We start from the raw sequence: 23,912 nt of genomic DNA, 5'->3' as shown, positions 1-23,912 counted from the left end.
CTAACTTGGCCACAAAATGAGGGATTGTTCCTTGTTGGTACCGCAACGGCAAACACTGTCTGCACCACAGAGCTCACAGAGCTAACAACTAGCATGACGTCTCACTTCTGAACTTTATTGAGACTCGTAGTCCATCAAAGTTTGCTTTGAGTTTAAAAGTCCAAAGTAAAAACGTAAAAAATAAAATCCACATGCAGACCCAAATAAAGGTGCACCAAAATGAAGAGGGACTGTAAGATTTGTCTGGGAATCCCCCAAACTAGAATAAAGTTCTTTGGCCTAAATTGTCAGAAACTTGCCCTTTCTGGAGACATTTTGGAACAAATGCATTTGTTTCTGCAAACAGCATGCCAAATCAGCACTGTGTCAGTTGTTTAAGATTTTCACGAATTGAAAAACATTGCCCTAAATCACCAAAAACTTCTTCCCTGAAGGAGCTGCATATCATGAAATATAATAAAGTTGTGTGTCTCTTATTCGACATGTCCGGACTAATTGGGAGGAGAAACTCAAAAGCGCTCTAAAAGAAAAACCTGCCATTTACTTTGAGAGATTTTCATTTTACAGGGGTAAATGTCAGCTCTAGCTCATGTCTATACGTGATGGTCTTGATCATCTGAGGAGTATTCCCTTTTATGTTTGTTGAAGCAAAGAATGTGAGGGCAGCCATTTGAGGAGCTCCTTAACATCAAACAGTAAGAAGCTGCTGGACTGAGGTCGATCCGGATCCACCAAGATCTTCAGAGAAGGCTATCAGTTGCTCATTTAGGACATATCAATCCATTTTTGCCGCTTTTGTTCTCAGCGTGTTTCAAGAGATTTAAATGGTGACACATCTCATTAAGACACGACAAGCACTCCAGCTTAGATATAAAAGGGACGATCCACAGAATGTAGAGTGAATGTGGCGGGAGACCTTGAGAGAAGGCTTTAGTCAGCCAGCCAGATACACACTCAAGTTATTTCCCAGTAGGCCTTGCAAAGAGTTAAGAGCCAGAGTTGAAAGAGGAGATGAGGATAGAAGTCGACAGCCTGAGAGCTTCATAATGTTCTGAGTCAGCATTGTGAGTCTGCCGGCAGAACCACTCAGATCTGTGTCCACTCACCGTACTTGAAGATGTGTGAAAGTTGCAGTTTGACATCTCTTGACAAGTGGGTTACCTTCCCAGCACAAGTTCAGTGGTATAATCCGGTGAAAGGTTTAGCTCCTTGTCAGGTTGCCTGGGAAGTGTATTTACCAACAACGCCAGTGCTACTCTGCTCATTGTGCTGTTTCACAACAGCCACGTCAAAATTTAATGATGCATGTTCTCGGGTGTGGAGTCACTGGACCATTCGGATTTGAGAAACAGATCTGGAGGCGTCATGAGAGTGATGGTACGAAGCACGGAGGAAGGCAACTGATGTTCCCACAAGACTTCTGTCGGCCGCGCAAAGCTGAACAAGCAAATTGACAATTTAACTGTGACAGTAAGCAGATTAGGTTGGTAAGTACTTGTTCTCGCATGCATCATTCCGACAGGCGTAAATTGAAAACAGCAGAGTAATGATCAAACGGGAGCAACACAATCAGTCAATTAGTTTAACGGTGCTGGGCTTAAGTCAGAACCTGAGTAGTTCATAATTGAAGAGACAATCTCACTTTGCTTTAGATAGAAGAGGGAGCAACTCAAAAGTAGACAAGCATGGAAGCCAACTTTGTTCCTCTGAGAGCTTATTAGGGGAGGCCAGTCCACTTCGGTAAAAGCCTGGTCGGAGGACAGATAAGTGTGTTTCCCACTGAGGCTTCAAATGTAAATGTTTATTCAACAAGCAGCAGCCCAGCGGAAAACAATGTCAACGTAAAGCTTAAGTGACAGGTTGGTCAGAACTGTTTACCTTGGATGAGCTAATGTGGAATGTTAAATGACCGAAAAGCCTTTGCCTTGAAGCCCGGGAGGGGATCTTCATTTTTGGAGTAACAATCTGGCAACTTCATTTGCAAACAGACCACCAATTGATGTGAAGTGACTCTATAAATAAATGCATCCGTTACACACTGCAACAGCGACGCACAAAACACAAGTCGCCCACCATCTAATTCAGAGTTAGCCACAGAACCGCCAACTCATTTGCATAATGCTTAATGCTACAAGGAAGTCATTGAAGTGGAAACACAAACAAGTCCTTAAACAGCCACTCGGTAATGGCTTACAATGGAACTGAGCAGAAGCTATTTGGTTAACACACACAGATGTATGCTAATGATCTTTTCACCCGGTCCTTTAAAAATGTCGCACATGTTCATGTTTAAACTCTGCTACTATAATCTACTATCAACTATATTTAGTTAAATTACAGAGTGTGAGCAGTGTTTATTGGTGCATCCAGTTATCACCCTTATATTTTCATTTAAAAAGTGGACAGATTGGTCACAAATTGATACACACACTACCATGACACTATTATTCCTGTTGCGACAATTTGTGTCAGTAACCCACAGTTATTGGCAAGATTATCCATCTAAGTAGAACTGTTGAAAATGGTCTTCTCCATGCATCGTGATGCAGACATCAACGATTCTGCATCGATGCAATGACGGAATCTAATGGTTTATTATTAGTTCAGCAGCTGTCGTCTGTCTATTCCATAGACAGCAGCATATAGCTGCTTCACCACAGTTATTACATCTTAACGGCAGTCGAAAGCAATCCCTAAGGAAGAATTAAAAAAATTAAAAATAAAAATAAAAATGCTCGTAGTGTGCACATAGAGGACATCTGGGCTCATTTTGGATTTTAGGAACTAGTTGGACAGCAAGGACAAGGCGCACACTGAGTCTGAGATAAGTTGTGGGAAAAACACCCTGGAAACAGACAAACCATCAGATGACTTGCTTGTCTCCATTGTCACAAAAGCAGATTTTATAATGTAATGAATCGTGACATTGAATTGGTATTCGTAATCAAATTGAATCGTAGACAGGAAAAACGTTATTGAGTCGTGAAACCATTGTCGATGCCAAACAAATGAGTGAGTGTAAAATGTATTTATTAGGGGTGGGATTCAATAAAAAAAATGAGTTAATCGGAGAATTTGTGATCTCAATTGAATCTCACATTTTTCAATTTGAATGAATTTGGTATATTACTGAATCAAACGATGGAGCCAACAAGGAAATATTGTTTACTTTGCATCAGTTTGACAATAGCACAATAAATCATGATGGTGGCTGTATCGAAGTTTTTATATCACCACTAATATTTATATGTTTATTCAGGTCACAATAATACTGAATAAAGACGAGTAAAAAATGGCACTTTTCATTGAAAAATTGCATGGCATCACTTACAAAACTCATTGATAGCTTTGTGATTCATGGCTTGCCTTTTATCAGACTGACATTTTCATATCAAAATGATTTAAGGAACACAGGCAGTCGCCTATAGGCTCTTCCTCCCTCCCATACATTTCATGAAATGCATAGTGTGGACCAAGAAACTGGCTGGGCAGTGTGTGGTATGGAGGATATTATAAATAATTAAATGGAATTGCAGTATTGATGCAATTCATGAGGAACATGTGGAAAGCACAGAGGCTCTTACATCAATAATGTAGCGGAGGTCTGATGCTAGTTCTGGTTCTTCATGTCAATTATTGTAGATTTGCTTACAAAAAATGTTTTAATGGACATCTTTGTGTTAATACTATGATGTTGGATATTTGTGTGGTGTACATATCCAGTAGCTTTATGATGAAATTGCAACTCCATCACATGTATTTTACAGCACAGATAAGCAAATAAAAGGATACTAGATGACAAGTCAAGGGCTTGGGAATTTAGGACAACAAGACTGCATGTACATATTTAATATATGCACATAGGGTAACACAGGGAAACCTGCATTTTCACTTTGGTTTTGTGGCATTTCTGTTTGTGTTGACCTTCTCACTGAACCATGACTTGTTTGCACCGAGGGCTTGCTGGTGGAATGGTTGTTCAATTCAACCTCTTGACCCACACCAGGTTCAACAAATGGGCTCAATAGCTATTAGTGACCCAGAGCAGCAATTAAGAGGATCTGCATTCAACATGGATCTTCAAGAGAAGCAAGGGGATGTGTGTGAATGGATACGTCAATGGGCTTATGGACTGCAAGTAGTGAAATACGTCATTGCTGCTTGAGAATTGTTCAGAAAAGATGTCCAACAATACAGATTCATAGAAATCAGAAGATATTTTTAAGCAGTGAATATTTTGGCAAGAGATTCTATAGATAGTAGGCAGTGAGTCAGAAGAAGACGTCTTTGTGTGCTTGAGCTCCACAGAATAAAAAAAAAAAAAAACATTTTTGAATGATTTCATTGTTTTCCCTTGAATAACAAACAAAATGTCAGGCAGAAGAAAACATGTACATGTCACCGTAAATGATGGCTGTCATCACGACCTAACAGCTGACTCCAACAGCCAATAAAACTCTTGCAGAAACTATAATTATCCTTTATGTGCTCCTGACTCAAACCTGACATTTATGTGACAAAATCAATGACTGCAGTTTGTTCAAGGTCCATGATGTTTTAAGAGCTGCCGGGCCGCGAAGAGTGCACTTTCCTTTAACCATATGAAGGCTTTAAAAAGTCCTGAAGAAATCCTGGGGCCACATGGAGGGAGCCATGAAGGCCCCAGGCCATACTCTGCATTATCCTTTATACAACAAGCCACTTTAAGTTAACTTAGGCTTTAAATGAAATGACTTTGTGCAGGTAGTTAAGAGTACGATGATAATGACGGCTGCGTGTGATTGGCTGGTGAAGTCATCCATTCACTCCTCTGCCTCGGGCGTGATAATTGGACGGGGGCGGTGAAGCCAAACTGGGCTGAGCTGCAGTGACCTTGGCATGAAAAGGCCGAGGAGAGGAGAGGATGGAACTGGCGAGGTGAAACACGGCTTGAGCGCCCAACTCTGCCCGACACATGCAGGGAAGCGGTGATGGCAGGAGATCAAATTACCAGCACGCTGTTTCATCCACGGAGGTCGTGTCTGCTGAGGCAGACCTACAGCAGCAGTACATGATGGACAAACAGACTACATTTATAATGGGATTATTACAGAAGAGACGGGGGTGATAGGAGCACCACTTCGGACATAAGCATCACTGCATTAACACAACTGATCTGCTCTTCACTGTGTCCTTCCTGTCTCCAGGTCCGTGTGAAGGTTATCTGACCACACAAGACCAGATTGAAGAGTCAGTCTGTTGGTTGGCTGGTCCAGATAACGTAGACAATTGAGCTATTCATTAGGATTTACCCAAGCGGACACATTATCGATGGGATGCAGTCTTCCAATTCAGATAAGCATGTTTGTACTTGACGGTTGCAGTAATGACTTTGTCCCAAATGTCAAGATCAAAAAGGAGTCACGTTAATTTTGACACGCCAGACGGGTCACCTGTGTGTTGCCGGAGACACCTGTATTTGTTGTTCCTGTGGTAAATTGGCTCTCCTCGTTGGTTCTCTTGTTCTGTGCGCTAGCTAGCTTATTTTGATTACTTTGTTTGAAACCCTGGTGCCTGAGTTAGTGTTTTCTTTCTTCCTGTTTCCGTGTGTTTCCTGGTTTCTTTTGTGATTGACTATCTCTGTTCATTGTGCTTTTGTCTCTCTGTTTCCAGATTAAAGTTCGTTTGATTCTCCCGGTTCGGTGACGCTTTCTGTTGGACTCTTATTCATGTTTATGGACTTCTGCCACTCTGTTTTGGACATTCAGACTTGGCGTTGTTTCTCCTGGTTCGGTGACGCTTTCTGTTGTGGTTTTGTTGTTAATGATTAAAATATTTTTGACTCGCTCCTGCCTCCTGTGACTTTCACCACTGCACTTGGGTCCCACTCCACGTCTTGACCCGTAACAGAATAAGCCTGAATTGCACTGAGTATCTATAGCTGCGTTCTTCGGGGTGCTTTCCTCAACCACTTCCATTCATGGTCTGGGTGCTGCCTCTCGCTAAGATCATTTGATGCAACAGAATTTCCTATCATGATTACATAAAGAGCCAAATATATTACGCACATCTATTCCCTGACTTATTCATCATATTAATGAGCAGAACTAAGGCTTTGTACAAAAGTTATAGACCTACATATATGAGAAAGTTCAACGATATTTCATTTACAGTCTTTTCTCTGTTGACCACCAGCACAAATAGAGACAGAAACAAGTTCATGGACTTGAACGTTGCTTGCGCCACCCTCTGCTACTCTGTTATAAGTGGTCCCAGGCTCCAGACTTCATCACAGGACGTCTCCTGCTTGTCGCCGGAACACTCCTCTGAGTCCAGACTTCCCCTGTCCTCCCTGCTTCAGATGCCAAAGCCCAGGCCGTCTTCTGGTGTCTGACCTTTCTTCATCCTACGGCCAAGCCTGGTTGTCATTCGTGGTGTTTCTTTCTGTCCCTCTCCTCCCACTCTCTTCATCCCCGCTGCTACTGATGGTACTCAGTGTACACTCCGGTCAGCACAAAGCACCACTTCCAGAGGCATCCACACTGTCGAGGGAAATACAGCGGTAGAAAATAGTTTTCTGACACCGCATTCTACTGTGTTCTACTGCTAAATATTAATCTGATGATGTGACGGTTTATTTATTTTTCTGTTCAGTCGTGAACACATTCTTAGCAAATACAATATGTTGACTCTGATATCAACAATGTTGAGAACCGACTGATTGAAACTGTATCATTTCATTATTTTCTTTGTGCAAACAAACAAAAAATAGCAGCCACCTTTGAAAACTAGTAAATTAATAAACAATTAAAAAAACAAACAAAACCATGATAACATTTAGGACTATATCAAATTTAAGAGTGTCTGGAACATTGTATTTCTTGAGGCAGGTAAAGCCCATGGAAAAAAAAGAAGAAAAAATAAAAGAACTAAAAGTGGTCGGGCGACATCGATTAAAAAAAAAAACCTTAAGATCGAGCTGCAGTAACTGACTGCACGATCCTCAGCGAAACTTGCCAAAAACACCAAAATAGTGAAGAAGCCGGTCAAATGCGCAACTTCATGCTGTTTTTAAACCTGATGCGCCTCTAACTTGACCACACACCAACATGACAGAACCATGGAGGGAGGGATTTTTGGTGGTCTGCACTGCAGCGCTAACAGAGCGTAGTGTGAGCGTAGAGTGACGTATCACTTCAAAGCTTTATTGAAACTTGTAAACTGACTCAAAGTCTGCTCCATTGTTTAAAAGTTGGCGACAAACTAATAATAAATGCGCTCCAAGGCGTGAAGAGATAAAGGCTCATTGTTATTATGAAGCAAGTTGAGGCACAGAATGTTAAGGATTTACAATAATAAAATCATACATAAGAGAAGCGATAATCGAAACAGTTATTTATAGTAAATAAATACTGATATATTTTGCCATATTGCCCAACACTTTCTGGAGACATGTGAAACAAATACATTTTCTGCAGTTTGTTTCTGCATGTAGCATTCCAAAATGAAAGCACAAGTGCACTTTGGCCCAGGTCCTTCGGTGCCGTGCCACGGCATTTTTTCAATGTACCAAATGTGCCGTGTCTTAAAAAAGGTTGAAAACCACTACACTAGTGAATGAAACAGCATCCATTTGTGATGTTTTCTCAGGCCCACAAGTGAATCTTGGTTGACCACAAATGAAAACAAGGATATATAATGACTGCGACAAACAATGTTAGGCAAGGTCAAGTGTTTTCTCAGGTGTGTGTGGGAGGAAGATGATACCACTGAGCATATCCTAATGAACAAGTCGGGGGGTGGGAGGGTTTTGGCTTGACTCATTTAGAATGTGATCAGACAGCTGTAGGAAAAGAAGAGCCCATGAAACAATGGAGGAATAATGAGCTTAAACCTCTCACGGATCAAAGCTTCAGCCTCACATCTTGACATTGGGAAGTCAACGGCCTGTGACTTTACCCTTTCAGATTAATTTGTGTCACAAATGGATGCGTTTCTTTGTGCACAGCACACAGCATAGGAAAATAATCAGGCCTTTAACAAATAAAAGGTGGCAGTTTTTACCAATTATTTTAGAAGTGTGACATTTTAGAAAAACTGAACTTGTTAGGTTTCTTCAAAAAGGTTCCTGGTTGTTTAAACTGTTGTGTATCTAACCAATAGCAGACCTTTCACCTGCAATTTACAGTTAGTATGAATTCAAAATCTGTGGAAAGGTGACTTTTAGGCCACACACTGACATCTGAGACTTAAGAGGAGCTCACCAAAGAATCAAATGCTTGGTGGAGAGGTCAACACTGAAAGAGCATGTGTTGTGGCTTTCTGACCACCTGCACCTTCCCACCGCATGCAAAGTTTAAATAAGATCACTGTCTGCACTGTCACATTGTTTTAGATCAGTAATTCATTTTGTAACACATAATTAATTTGATCAAGACGTCCTCCCGAATGGCAGCTGGGATGTGTAATAAATGGCTCCACTTGAAATTGTGATCTGCAATGTGCACATACAAACCTGAATAAAAAGGCACAGCTCACAACAACTGAGCTTGGCATTAACGTTTTTCAGAAGATTGTTAATTTTGTTCAAGATAAGGAAACGACTATTTGACAGTGCGGGTGTTTGTTCTGATGATGGCTTTTTTGTTTATTATTACATGATTATTACTAGTAGTATTTTTTTTTATTTAGTCGCAATACAGGGGTTAATAGAACTTGTGCATGGGGTAAAAATAAGAATCTTTAACATCAAGGTTTCAACATATTTACAGAGGAAAAGGGCTTGTGCATCTGAAAATTCTTTGAGCTGCATGGCAAAAGTTCTAAATGAAAAGCAAACAAAAATTCCTCTGCACTACACGAGCCACTGACGGAAAATACCCCCGACACTGCAGTCTCGCCGGACCCCCCAATAATTGGCTAAAACGCTTTAGTCAGTCCAAAAGGTAATTACAAATCTTATCTGCGGTTTTGCAATTTGCTTTGACATTCTGCTGAAAGAAAATTACAAGCAGAGAATTAACCCTGAAATTCCTCCCTCAGCACTGAACCGTTCTCCTGCCATTGTCGGAATATTCTTGGGGAGTAATCCAATAAGCTTGGCTGCTAATGAACCACCTCTCATTTACCTGACTTCATTTGACTTGCTAATTAAAGTTCACCATTATCTGAGCTTTAATTAAATGCATTGGTGTTGACAGTAAGCAGAAACCTTAAGTGTGAAAAGATAAGTAAATGCAACAGTGCAATGCAAAGTCACTTTGTGTGAGTGTGTTACACCCCATTCTCCTCGCTGCAGTGCTGCCAGCTACAGATAAGGATGAGTGGCAGACATCACCAACTGCACTGCGCCACTCAGTCATTGTGTTTATGACAGATTATGGGGTCAAAGTCAGGATCACGTTCATACAATACGTTGCTAACAATGTGCCGAAGAAAGTATGGCTGTCTGAAAACAGGCTCGCTCTTTAATTTGTTGTAAAGCGCAGTTCAAATCCAAATCGGATGAGGATAACTCACACGACACTCGAGGGGATCACAAGATTCAGGCAGCACTGGGTGAAGGAACTTCGGCAGCTCTGCTTTCCTCCCCCATTTTCAAAAACATAATCATATTGACAGGTTTGGTGTTCAGCCTGTGGTGGTACAGCAACCTGTCCACACTGTCTCCCAGCAAAAACAGCAAACAGCATTTCCTCACAAGGATGTTTGGTCATCATTTATTTCATTCATCACTTCTATTTTACTTACAGCACAAATCTGAAGCAAAATCAATATCTAGATGTCTTTCCTTCTGAACCCATCAAATGTTTTAACTTGGACAACTGTAAAGTGCAAATGAGTGAAGTTGCCAGCCAAAAACACTCCCTGTCAGGGAAGTAAGAATATATCGACACACTCAAATATCACATTGCCCCGACTCCATCAGCTCCTTACTAGGCAACGACAATTCGCAGGGATTGAAGCCTCGGCTTAGCGGCACCTAACCACTGCCACCATTGACTCAGATGAGACAAGACCCACAGCCGCGGCACCGCAATGATACCAAAGACAAGACCTGTGTCGTTTGTAAGAGTGTCAAGTGCTAATGGAACAGAATGAACCTGCGATCTCTGCACCGCACCAATGTAGCATGACAGCTAACAGATTGAGACGATGCCACACAGGAAACTTTAGTGAATACTGTTAGTTCACTATGTTACATGTTTCTTCCTCCAACATATTGGTTCTTGGTAACAAATATTACAGGGGGTGTATGAAAATATCAATACGCTCAATAGTTTTTTTTTTAATCAATATTTTAGCTGAAATATCGCAAGACTTGATTGTGTGATATACATTTTTTTACATTTTATGTTGGCTACATCAATATTTTACACAGATACTTGGATATGCTGCTGCAATTGTGACGTGTTTAATGCTAATGTTTTCTTCCTGTGCACCAGAGTTATTTAGTTGAGTAGCTATTGATTCCTCTATTTAGAATTTAACTGAATGTCCATAAGTTCATAATAATTAACTCATTTTCAGGCACATAATACTGTACTGCATTATCCCCCTTAAAATGATGGCTGTCACATACCTAAATATTACACTATATCTCTGTATAGTATCACAATGTATTGAGATATGCCGCGCCACAGTTGTTTGTTATGTTTTATGCCAGATGCCTGCCAATACAGAGCCTGTCACGACCTCTTTAAGCGTTGGCTATTGTGGGGGGACACTGTTCTCCAGTGATCACACCTATCCACCATCTTTCCACAACAGTCCAAAACAACAAAGGCCTCAACATAAAAGTTCATGTCATGTCAAACCCACAAGACACCTTCCTCTAAAGCAGATAAAGGTATCCCCAAATGATACAGTAATGCATCCTGACCGGTCCAACCCCAGTTCCACTTCTGATGCTACTACTGGTGAGTTCCACATTTCACTCACAATGATCCATCAGTTATGCCATCAGATAATAAATGTCAATTAAAACACTGTCAAGACTTGATGGAGACAGAAAGGGAATAGATAATAGAAAGCTCAAATATGACAGGAGAGAAAAAGAGTTGTAAGTTCCATTGGAGAAATGTAAAATTATAAGGTCATTATAAGCATCTCAAAGGCATCTCAGATGGGGGGTGTCCAGAATGCTCATAAGCTGTTCAAATAGTTGGAGAATATCTCATGTAACAAAGGTTCTGGTGCATGTGGGGACCCACTTTTGGGCAAATTACAAGAGCAGTGGTCATGATGGCATGAATGTGGGAAGAACTTTAGACTGCAAATTCAAGTTGTATCAGAGGACAGCAAGTGATGGGCGAACTTCCCCCATAATGGCTATAATAGAGATAAAGCAGCAACATTCAAGAGGGGAAAAAGGAGCAAGATTGATGCACAAGGTCCTGACGGAGAACTTGGATTTTTTTTTATTTCTCCTCTCAGCTATTTCGCCTTAAGTGGCCATCTTGGAACTAAATTGAAAATGCTTTATCTGCTTGAGCACTAATGGTTTCGCAGAAGAACAGAGGGTCAACAACACCCATCAGGGGTCACATCTCACGCTCTGCTGTTGAAAGCTGGTAAACTCTTGCTGAGTCAGACCAACAGGATGTTAGGAAAGTAATTTGGCAGGGTCATGGCGATTTCGCATTGTGTTCTGGAGGACTGAATGTCGGTTGGATACAACTTCAGAGCTAAAGTACATGCAACCAGTAGAGGGGGATGTTGCGCAGAACCTGTTCGCTTTTCAAACCTCTGTTGCCAAGACGACAATGGGTTTTAAGTCATGATGTGAGCAAATGTATCAATCCTCTTGGGAGGAAATTAAAGAGTATCACGGGATGGGACGGAAAGTGAAAGAAAGAAGAGGCAACACATTCATTACAGGTAATGGATGGCAGCTCATGGATTTCTACGAGATGATGCTATACAACATCTTAAAATCTGATTTCCATAAATCGCTGAAATGCTTTGGGCCAGGTAGAGTCGATAACTACTTTCACAAAGTAGTGACACATCTGCATGCAAAGAGGCCGATTCATGATTGAGCGTTTTCTCCCTCATACATGCGAGGGGACTTTTCCAGTTGAACAGACTAATTCAGTGAATTGGCATTCCATCACAAATTAGTGAGCACAACAGCCGACGCAGAACAAATAGGAAAAATAAAACCATTTCAAATCACATTCAGCTGCTCTAAATTGGTCGGAAAAACTGGAGAGATCCTTTCCTTGGTATTGAGACCGACAGTCGGCAGTAACCTTACTCATGAGGACTTCTTATAGGTCAGTTGAGAATAAAAAGGTGTAGCGACAGAAGCCAAGGATCATCTTCTTTAGGCAGTGACCGAAAGAAAAAGACACATGTGGCTAACAAATTGAGTTTTCTTTGGCTGGACTTGAGAGGTGCTCCGAGAAGAAGCGCCCCTACATCAACAGAAGCCACCTCAAGCCAAGGAGACGTGGAGCGATGATCTCCCTCCAGAGGAGCTGGATACCTAAGCCTATATTTGCCTCTCTCACCCAAACTTGGACAACTGGTGGAATGGAACAGGCGATGGACCAATGACTAGAAAAGGCAAATGCTTCGACCACCCCTCATGTAGAAGTACCTTATGTGTACTGACATTAAATATGTATTTACTTTATGTTGAACAGCTTTCGTTAAACAGTCATGGTACATCACCATTTATTGATGTAAATAACACACACACACACACACACACACACACACACACACACACACACACACACACACACACACACACACACACACACACACACACACACACACACACACACACACACACACACACACACACACACACACACACACACACACACACACACACACACACACACACACACACACACACACACACATATATAGATTGCTCTCCGGCTGCAACACAAAGATAATGAAGGTGACCCTACAGCAACGTTCAATACAAGCTCAATCAGGATGATTGTTGCGTCACTTAAAGACTTGTTCAGTTCAAGTGCGGCTGCCGACGGAAAAAAAAAAATCCACTTAAACCATCAGCAGGATGAAATGCACAATTCAGAGGAACCTTGATTGATTGCAACTAGGCATCCAATTGTGCTTACATTTTTTGCTTGAAAAAGGAAGAAAGCTATGTCGTTGCATCTTCCTATTTGAGCCAAGGGTTTGGAACAACACCAGAAAATTCACATTGTGCAGTGACGATTTGATTGCTTGCTTCTTCATAAAAACAATAATAAAACAGTCAATAGTTTGTCACTCAGCTAGAAGCCACAGAGCTATCATCTAAACAAGAGTATATACAATGTTCTTAGACATTTCTCAGCCCTTCAATCATACTGTATGGAAAGGTTCTGTGGCACTGATCCTGAATGAAGCATTCAAATTTGTTTCTTCAAATGTAATTTCTCTGTGGTGGTCTAGCTCTGGAAAGACAAATTCCACTTTTCCATGAAAGCCCACCACTGCCGGTCTATACTTATCTCGTGGCAAGTGCTTGAAAAATGAATTTTAAAAGAGACATTTTGGGGAATACAATTGTTATAATAGACAGCGAATGTGGTCTAGGTTCTGTCCTCGGTGTCAGCACCAGAATTTTATGCTTCACCTCGTCACCCTCTGAGTGTGGTGTGAACGTCGGGAAACTGCATGTTGCATAGAGATGAGTGAGGAAGTCGTCCATTGGCGCATAAATACACTCTCATTTCAGCCCAAGAAGCAACACCTTTGTTGTCATCACCTTGGCACGGGCCTATGCTTTAACAAAATAACACGGAAGAGAAGGCTAGTTTCTTATTATGACCTACGAAATAATCTTACCTATGGAAGGTTTAATTTGATATCATGAAGCATTCATGAAACACTGAGTAAGCTACAGTGGATCCACCGTTATTCATAATGTATAATCATGCAGAGCTTTTTAAAAATAGTCACTAAATTATCACTCAATAAATAATTTAATGCAGGACTGACTACTTAGAGGTGACATATGTGTTATTGGTTGCTTCTGCTCCATCAAACATGTGCAATTCATTTATTTCTGCTGTTTGTTTTTGTGCAGAGATAGATAACAGCAGCTAGAACAGAGAGCGGTATGAAGAAGGTCCTCCCAAATTAAAAAAGCCGCTGAGAACATGAAGGTGATACATGCCGACAACTGATGAGAAGGAACAGTAGCAAACCGAGAGCGAGACGGCAGAAATAAATAACAAATGACGCTTCGAAATGGCAAGGGGAATATGAGAGAGCCGAGGATGAAAGTGCACTGTGGAGTTGGAAGTTTTGTCAAAAGGAATCATAAGGAAGAGAAAGTACTTGAAGTCACAGTGACCCTGATCTGGTCTTATCAATGAAGACAGGCAGTATGGCAGTTGAACTATTTCAATCCCACCACCGCCGGCATCACACCTGTCACGCCGTCTGAAACCGGACCCCAGGCCAACTATTATTAGACGCACACTTACTATCTACTCTCGATATGTTGTAAGTTACTCCATCCATTACAGACGAACGGTCATATCCATCTCATTTATCTGCCGTTGATCCACCATTGATCTATCCATCCACGATCTCCCACTATCCGCAAAGCATTGACTCTTCTATTGTTCAATAAACCCATTCGTTAACGTCGCTATTGGCAACCATCCAGAAACGTATCCTCTCATTCAAAATAATCCATCAAGAATTAATCACGTAATGTGTGACGTCGCCGACTGGTTCCCAGCAATGAATGCTTCTATTGATTTGTTATCAATTGATCGAAGCATTCATGCATTCATTAATTTTTAAAAGGCTCATCCGAAACGCATCCACTAATTGTTACCTTTTTTGAAAATGATCAATATCATCACCATGAACCGATCTCTTTATCCTCATTAAGTTTCTACACCTGCTTATACAGCTGGGCCCAGGTGCTTCTGTATTATTAAGACCATCTCTCTGAGTGACAATTGCCTTTTTCGCATTGCATTTCATCAGTCTCATCAATCTGCCACACGGCTCATTTATGCTCTCTTTACGTATGAAAATGTATCCGTCTGTCCAAATATTGTTACCTTGATGATCACATGCTTCGCTGTGTTCTTTACATCGCAGTTGCTGTACACGTAAGTGACTGGAGGACAAAGAATTCCCGCCATTGTTACGTCTTCATCGTGTCGTGTCTCACTAGAGCTACATGTCGGGATGTAACAGCAACACTCCTCGATGGTTTGGTGTGGTACTGCTCTGTTTGGTCAGTTTCTGTAAGCTTTGTGGAAATGTGCAGAAATACGGAAGAAATGGAACACAGAGTACGGATACAGAAGGTCCTTCTGTATCCGTACTCTGTACGGAACGTTGAGCATAAATCTGCCTTTAGAAAGACCCAAGACAGAGTCAGACACTGTTCCTAATGGGCAGGTAGCACTGCGGTAAAGGTCCACTGGTTAACTTCAGAATCAAAGCATGGTTTTATCGTTCTTTTCACATTGTAATGTCACCGACCATTTTGATGTGCTTATTTCACCTTTATGTGAACCTTCCAACTCTTCATTACCAGTCTTTTTCAATCAATCATAAATTATCATTGAAGTTTACTCGGATATTACGGATACACGGATATTATCGAACATTGCCCAATATCATATTTAGACAAGCAAGTTTCTCACAGAACACAGTGCTCTACTTTATAAATGTTGTAAAAAGCACTGTGACTTGGCACTCAGTTTTCATTGCATGCATTGAATGAAAGACAACAGCATGAAGAGGAAAGACACCTGAGCTGTGAGATAAGCAGGACAGATCACCAGTCCATTATGGTGGGACAGTTTTGCAGAAAGGCTGCAGAGCCATCTGCTCTGCACTGTCCGTCCCGCCACTAAAGCTTTTCCAACATCCCCCTCTTCTGGCAGAAACGAGTACTGAGCGGGGATGCATAGCGTCTTACCTGTAAGTCTATGTTGCTTCGTGCTGACACGGTTGGCGTACTGCACTCCGCAGCAGAGGTGCAGCATTGCAAACATGGTGAGGATCATCACAACACTCTGCAGCAGTAGGGTCAGCTCGAACTGCTTCCCGATCCTGTAAAGATACAAATGAATTAAAACCTTAAAACACCTTCAGAATCTGAATTAACAGACACCTTCTTTTGGCACAAACATAGCCTCATAAACTTTTTGATGGAATATTCATAAACGAATAACTTCACAACGATCAGTAAGAGTCACGTGTCACACATTTCAGATATAAACAGGGTTGGGATTTGTTTCATTTTTAACTCACTGAACTTTTAATGTGGCAATTCTTCTACTCCAATAAAGAATAACTTAGTACGTTTTCTATTAATATTAACAAGAAATTAAGTCGCATGAAAAAAGCCACTTGAGAATGAGCTTCAAAATTCATTTTTTAAGTTTAAGCCGCTGCCTGAGGGGACGTTTGCAGCAGTAGAAAGAGAAGCTGTTTCAATAGAGCTTCATCATGGTTCTGTTCCATCGTGACAATATTAGGAGGCTGGAGCTAAATTCTCCAGAAAAGAAAGCAGGGTACATCTACAAGATGGTTTGATGGTCAAGTCATTATGAAGTCCACCTGACACTAAGCAAAACGAAAAGGAACATAAACATGGTATAAACTGTGTGACGTGTTCTCACGCTTCCTCACCAGAAAAATATGCGCAATATGTTGGCGATGAGCAAGACCAGACAAACTCTGGTCGAGAAGCCATCGCTGTTGTTGCTCCTCTGGATCTCCTGGTACTGGGGGACGTACGGCAGGGCTCCCCCGAACACCATGAGGCAGGAGGCCATCCAGGAGAGCAGAGACCAAGACCCTTCCATGTCCTCGTCTTGCAGCACTGCCTCTGCATCCATCACTCTCAACAACAACCAGTGGGCGCTAGGAATAAAGAAGATTGACCTACAAAGAGAGAGGGAGGGGTGGGGAAGGTGATTAAGCAAACATGTGACATAAAGTTAGGGTCTCTTAAGAGACCGGCCACGATTCTCAGCGTGCTGCAGAAGCACGGGACACATTGTTGTTGCTCTGGTGGAGGAGATATTCCAATTAGAGTGAAACAATGGTGGCATCACAACAGTTAGACATTATTCGCTGAAATCAACCCATACGCTGGCAGGTCTGGGGTTGCAACAGAAAGCCCCTAATTCCCCAATAAATTCAGGTCACAATAGAAATTGGGGTGGGCGTCAAAAGGACGACACTGTGTGCCACAATGTGAAGTTGATATCAGCAGTAAAACAGACACAGAAACAGACAGAAAAATGTGATAGCGTCTTGTCTCAACACAGGAGTCGCACGACTATTAGAGGTTATTGTGGTAACTCTTTCTTTCATTTCTGCTTGTTTCTTCTCTGATCTGGAGCTCCTGTTTTGAATTCGAATATGTTGCATTCCAAGGCATCTGATTGCTGTCGACACTGGCAGAGAGATTGAATTTCTTGGTTATCTACATTTCTGCAGCTAATCCATCCATCAAAGAATGAATAATCCACTGAGTGACACCTAAATTAAAGTTAAAAAAAAAGAAGGTGAACTACCAGTGAAAGATTTGGATTCATGTCCTCATTCAGTGTTTTTCTTTATTTATAATACAAATCGGTAATGTTAAGTATTTTGAGACTTTCATTGTAACACACATTGTACTTTCTGTGAAAACGTACTGCCCCTCAAAAGAAATGAGAAAAATAAGATTAATTTGTAATACGTTTCGTGTTTTGAGCAGAACTTTTTATTACTGATATTTACTACTTAAACAGACCATCTTTACATATATATTTATTTCAAGGAACATCTTATAAAACGCACAGAATCAAATAAAATTAAGTATAATCTTATAACCCATTTATTTTTCAAATTTACAAGCATATTTAATTAGCTTTATTTTGATGGTCTTAACATTTTTTGCGCCGTTATTTCACATCTTCTTTTCATTTGTTCTGTCTTTTGTTTCGATGGCCCCACATAACATCCATCCGTCCAGCCTCATCCGCTTAACTGTTGCCGGGTATTGTGAAATGATATAATCCCTCCACCTGGTCCGGGGTCGACCCCTCGGTCTCCTACCAGCTGGCCGTGCCTGAAACACCTCCAAATGGAGGCGTCCAGTGGACATGTGGCTGAACCACCTCAACGTGCTCCTCTCAACGTGGAATGACAGAAGTCCTCACCCTATATCTAAGGGAGACGTCTGCCACCCTTCGGAGAAAACTCATTTCAGCCACTTCTGGCATCTCGTTCTTTTGCTGAGGGTCGAGATGAAGATTGATTGGAAAATAGAGTGCTTTGCCTTTTTGACTCAGACTCCCTTATACACAACAGACCTTAGCATTTCTATTGTATTTTTACACTCTATCATTGCAGATACCTACAGACATAAACATATGAAGCAAAAGAAAAACTAAGCCACTTACACACTTGACTTGTTGACAGCACTGCAATTCTTTGGAATTCTCTGACGCAAAAGCAGTGGACTCGTGATCTTTGGTTCCAGGGCAGTCCTCATGTGAGCCACTTTGGTTGTAGCACTAGATGCTATTCATGGTGGCACTATGGGATACAATTAGATTCTTCACAATTTTCAAGACTGGCTAACGCACAGTTCATGAAAAAATGATGGACTGTCTATTTCTTGACATAAGTTCCAAAGTGAAACCATTTCTGGTGAAGCTCAAGGATTTGCAGAGCTGTCAACAAAGAAAAGGGAACGTGATAAATAAAACATCATAGAGTAATTTAACTTAGGTATGTATGTGTGTCTTCAGTCTGTACTAACAATGCTGACAGTAATAAAAATAAAGAAAATTATTATGGGAAAGGTGTCAGACAGGAGGTCACCATTAAATTTGTGATGTCACTTCGCGGAAAAACAGGTTTGAGGAACATTGATGGAGAAACACTGCAGTGGCGGTCACAATGAAACGACAGTTCTGAGATCACAAGTTAAGCCCACATCCAACCCCAAAACTTCTTCTTTTTCTTTTCGGCTTCTCTCTTCAGGGGTTGCCACAGCGGATCGTCCTCCACCATCTCACCCCGTCCTCTGCTTCCTCTTCTCTCAATCTTACAAACCTCATGTTCTCCTTCATCACATCCATAATCCTCCAACACTTCAAAACTCCCAAAAACTTCTTCTTCTTCTTTTCCTTTCGGCATCTCCCTTCAGGGCTCTCCACAGCAGATCATCCTGCTCCATCTCACCCTGTCCTCTGCTTCCTCTTCTCTCAAACCTACAAACCTCATGTTCTCCTTCACCACATCCATAATCCTCCAACACTTCAAAACTCCCAAAAACAATTTCCTAAAATGTGAGACGACACAGTAAACGCCAATTATTATTAGCAAACCTAAGCAGCATTACGGAGGCTCAGACACATAAACACTCCTAATCCTGCAAATGGCAGTGATTTATGCAAAGGCTGTGTGAATGCATCCCAAAATGAGTTACAACTCTGACTTGCTGAGTCATTTCTCATGAAAAGCAAGGCAAATAAACAAATTAATCTGTAAATGTGAGCAGTTGCTCTGGGTAGGAAAAGATAAATGGACCTGTTTAAGGACAGAAGTTCCCTGCTAACTATGTGCAAATAAATAAATCAGTGTATTCAGTGTTTATCTGAAGACAAACAAACACATGTGCCTCTGTTTGAGTCAATATAGCAGACAGATAAATGAAGCAGGGGGTCACCAAGTTGATGATTCTCTGACTGGATATTCCTTAAGAAAAGTGTCACACTTCATTCCCTCAACTGTAAAGCACACAATATCAGAGAATTTCATTTAAATCAGTAGCAAATTTCAGACTCAGAAACCTCAGTCAGCGAAACATGAACCAAAAACATCACTTGGCAGGCCTACATGATTCTTCATTATCACATATGTAAATGGAGAATTTCACTTATTGTGAGAACAGGTTCCCATTCTCAGGTTCAAATACGCTTTATTCACCTACTGTGGCAACATGAACATAATTTTCTAGCACTGAGGCTTTATGAAACAGTATCTTCATTTCCAGAGGCCACAAAAAATCGTGGTCAGCACTTATTGTTTGTGGGTTATTTATTTATTGGTTACTTCTATTATTACTGTTTATTATGTTTTTGTTTTACACGTTATTCCAAAGCACTTTCCCAGTTGGTGGGATCCACCATGGCAATACGGCCGATTCTGATTCAGATTTAGATTCTGAAATGGCAGTGTCTGCTGTAGGGCTCCAATGACGACCGAGTCGACTTAGTCAAGTGCAATCGACATCATCGAGACACCATCGTTCTCTTAACACCATCTGCAGTAGGAGCAGGCTGAGGTCACGTGACCATTGAAACCCATTAAGTATGAGACCACCATCAGGACACATACTGTTCACAACACATTTTGAGGAATTGAAATTCAAATGTCAAGTTTGAAAATAGGATTTAACACTATACAATAGTTCACATATTTTTTTTAATTTATATTCTATTTACAACTCTACAATGTTGCTATGTTCATCAACCCATAAACATGGTAAGCAACTGACGGCAAAGGTAAAGGGGCTGGTCAACTACGAAAACAATCTTGGGTAACCGTGGGTCTGACCCGAGGAGTCTACCCAGGTGACCTCTCCAAAACGCTGCACAACCAGTTTCATGTCTCAATGGCGATGAGCAGCTGCTCCATTTGTAGCTTTGCACCTCATCTTGTCATAATTTTGCTTATTTGATGTCAAAGGACACAACAAAAACAACTTTGAAGGAACAAGTTATGTTCGGGGAGATCATTTCCAACCCTGTCAAACCCCTCTTCTGAGGAAAACCAAGCCTCAACCTGACACTTGAGGGGAGGTTGGCACAGCTGTTCCGCTTTGGTCAGCTGTAACTGAAGCGTCTCACATGTCCACTGGGTCAGACTGGATGGACAGCCGTTAATCTCAGTCATTCATTAGTCAGAAAAAGAAAACAGATCCTGGGCCAACCTATGTTACTTTTTGTCAAGCAGCACATCATCCAGTGGAGTGTCAGCAAACTATGAAAAGGTTGGGACACCTCCAGCAGCACGGGAAGCTGTGTTGTGTAAGCAAAACATTGCTGAGTGGGGTTGGGCAACCGACATGCTTCTCTATTAATATTAGATGTGAGTAATAATTCCTATCACAGAGTCACAAAAAGTGCCGTGAACGTAAAGCTAAGAGCGGGAATTTAATAATACATGAGAAAATGTATACTAGACAACGGGTAAATGGATGACTAATATATCATTCATTACAAAAAACAGAGTTCTACGTTACGGACCAAGCAAAAGAAGGTCTGACTTGTTTAAGTTACACGAGCAGTGGCTTTTATCGGGGGTGTCTTACCTTCACTCCTCCGCTTCCCCCAAACACGAGCTGCCTTAAACCTCCGACTTTCAAATCTCATTTCTCACGGGGAGGAGGAGGCGCATTGAAGAGACTTCACACACTTCAACATGAACTCGTCATTCTGCGTCAGTGACAGCTCAGAGCGAAAAGTTCGCGGCTCGAAGAAGTCTGCCCGAGAACGCGACAGCCCTTGTTTTGATGTCTCACACACAATGGAGCAGAAAAAAACCCCAAACAACTTGCGGAGTGTCCGATGAAAACACAATTTCCCATGAGCCACCGGGCTCTTGAACGCACCCTCGCGAGAACATACGTGCTCTGAAACAGCTGACTTGTAGGTGGGCGGTCTATACAACTGTTGGGGACGAAAAAAAATAAATACTTCGCTTACTACCGACTATCATCGAGTAATATTCGGCTACTGAATATACATTGTACATCAACATGGCAGAAACAGATCCCAAGTCGGTGCAGGACCTTACAAATGTGGTGAGTCTCGGTCGTGATCGCTAGCTAGCTACATTAGCATTTCAAGATACCTTCACGGGAATGCGGTTGTCGCAAAGCTACTGCTAATAGCAGGCTACCAATGCTTGTTTTGGTTTAAATGTTCCCTTTTGTTCATACCAAATACTGTCACGTGAATTGTAATTTCGTCAAGCATGTGCTATGATGTGAAGTAGGTGTCAAATGATGTGCGCTGGGGCTGCTGAACACATTGTAAAGATGGTGTTCCTGTTGTGTTGAGATACGTGAAACAAGAGTGTTTTGTGTTCTTTGATCAGGCGTTGACTTCTGTGAACGTGTTGCGTTCATCGTGTGGAGAACTATGCAGGTGCAACAATGCAAAACAATGGACGAGGTCGTGTTTCTGGCAGCGTTGTTATGGTGATAAGATGGGGTCGCAAAAGCTTCGGTTTTATTAGCTCTGCCGATGATGAGACGTGTATTCACGGAGGCCTATTGTACATGTGCTATTACTTGCTGTGGAAATTCATATTTCCAACTCCATATTTGCCTTTGATCATCTAAAACTTCCCCTTCCTTGTTGGACCCACAGGTCCAGACACTGCTGCAACAGATGCAAGACAAGTTCCAAACCATGTCAGACCAGATCATCGGGAGGAATATCCTTTCTTTCACTGTTGACTTCTTGTTTTGGTAAAGTCAGACGTGAAGTGTTGCTCCTTAACTGCTGCTATACTTGATGAGATGAGCACGCGCATCGACGACTTGGAAAAGAACATCGCGGACCTGATGACCCAGGCTGGCGTGGAGGAAATCGAGGCAACCCCGGAAAAGCCTAAAGAGAGTCAGGGCTCATCATGAAGGTGAGACGGGGGCAATATTTAAAATGAAATCTTTCAAGGCAATAATGGATTTTTAAAGGGTCACCTTTGAGGATACTCTCCAAACTAGGATTTAAATGTAACTTCCATCCGACTCTTGAAAAAATGTGTGCTGTTTGAATGTATAAAATATATTCTCTAGTTTTCTCTAGTACTGCGTGCCACATGCAGCTTATAAAAAGGCTCCCACAATAGATTTATGTGTTAAACATGAATGTGTTTCCTGCTGCTATTGAGGTGCTTTGATGTCTATGTAAGTCAATGACGATATTAAAATGTCTCTAAAATAGTGTGTGGGGCTGTGCAGGAGTGGATAACAGAATGAACACAAGGCAACATGTAAATTTAAGACACAAACAAGAGGGTTCATGATAAGGTCAAAGACGTTACATTACATATAAAGCACAAAAGAAGCATGTGTATATTATTGCTCTGTTTATATGCGCGTCATTCACAATCATTAATGCAAGCCCTTTGTGTCTTACAGGATAATCAGCAACTCAGTGGAGTTGGATATTCAGGAAGAGCAAAACAGTCCCTGAAAACATTCATTTTGTCTTTGTGTGATTTGCCTTTTATATATTGAATATTGTGATAAATGGTTACACTAGTCTAAGAAGCAGAACGGTTGTAGTTTGACGTGAAATGCCTCCCTAAGATCCTTGAATGCTCTCCTGCAAGATAGTTTTGTGTTCCCACCCTGGGGTTGAAACCGTCTCTTGTGTTTTAAGGATTGTTGTGAAATGATGTGGACACTGAACCTGAACAAAAGGTGCGCACACACCTGGCAGGGTTTCTCTCCCAACTAACACGGGAAGTGGGCATGTGTAGTAATTTCAGAACAATTGTCGCATTCCAGTTTAACGGGTTTTGCTCGGTAAAGGCTATTTAATACTATGTAACATATTAAACAATACAAACATTATTTTGTGGATTTTGGTCGTCTGTGAAACTAAAGTTCAGCAGCTCCCTCACTGGTGTTTTGAAGGTATTTATTGAACTGATTTACAGAGCCACTTTGACAATGTTGAATTCTCGTCTTTTAGTATCTGCACTGTCCAGTTACATGTCCCGTCACTGCTGCAATGACATTGTAGGCTGTACAATATCAAAGATTTTTAGTAGAGACCTTTGTCATAGACTTTCCTTTTAGCTTTATAGCTTTAACTTCGACCAAGAACAAGCGACAGTAAAACTGATGTTGGCAGAAACCTTGAGAGAACCAGACTCGGGGCAAGGGAAGGAAAAAGGCAGGT

General features: G+C 41.4%; 2 protein-coding genes across 3 annotated transcripts in view; one reads left to right on the top strand and one right to left on the bottom strand.

Moving 5' to 3' along the window:
• si:dkey-246g23.2 (solute carrier family 66 member 2) overlaps positions 1 to 21,548 on the bottom strand; it is a 42,166-nt gene extending 20,618 nt beyond the window's left edge. Inside the window, exons 1-4 of one of the 2 annotated variants that reach the window (XM_053884891.1) lie at positions 21,305 to 21,548; positions 18,384 to 18,519; positions 16,618 to 16,872; positions 15,902 to 16,035 (exon numbers count right to left, since the gene is read on the bottom strand). In XM_053884891.1, coding sequence (XP_053740866.1) covers positions 15,902 to 16,035; positions 16,618 to 16,872; positions 18,384 to 18,475 — 481 coding nt within the window. In that variant the 5' untranslated portion in view covers positions 18,476 to 18,519; positions 21,305 to 21,548. The remainder of the gene's footprint in view (positions 1 to 15,901; positions 16,036 to 16,617; positions 16,873 to 18,383; positions 18,520 to 21,304) is intronic. The other variant, XM_053884892.1, reaches the window with a different exon arrangement.
• Positions 21,549 to 21,599: 51 nt separating this feature from the next.
• Positions 21,600 to 23,581, top strand: hsbp1b (heat shock factor binding protein 1b). Its single transcript, XM_053884893.1, has 4 exons — positions 21,600 to 21,796; positions 22,368 to 22,434; positions 22,512 to 22,638; positions 23,144 to 23,581. The coding sequence occupies exons 1-3, from the start codon at positions 21,752 to 21,754 to the stop codon at positions 22,634 to 22,636; spliced, it is 237 nt and encodes a 78-aa protein (XP_053740868.1). The 5' UTR covers positions 21,600 to 21,751; the 3' UTR covers positions 22,637 to 22,638; positions 23,144 to 23,581.
• Positions 23,582 to 23,912: the final 331 nt, after the last annotated feature.

This window comes from Synchiropus splendidus, chromosome 14, assembly GCF_027744825.2.
Source record: "Synchiropus splendidus isolate RoL2022-P1 chromosome 14, RoL_Sspl_1.0, whole genome shotgun sequence".
NCBI lineage: Eukaryota > Metazoa > Chordata > Actinopteri > Syngnathiformes > Callionymidae > Synchiropus > Synchiropus splendidus.
Note: the sequence above shows the minus strand (reverse complement) of the source record. Positions and strands in the feature narration are given on the sequence as shown.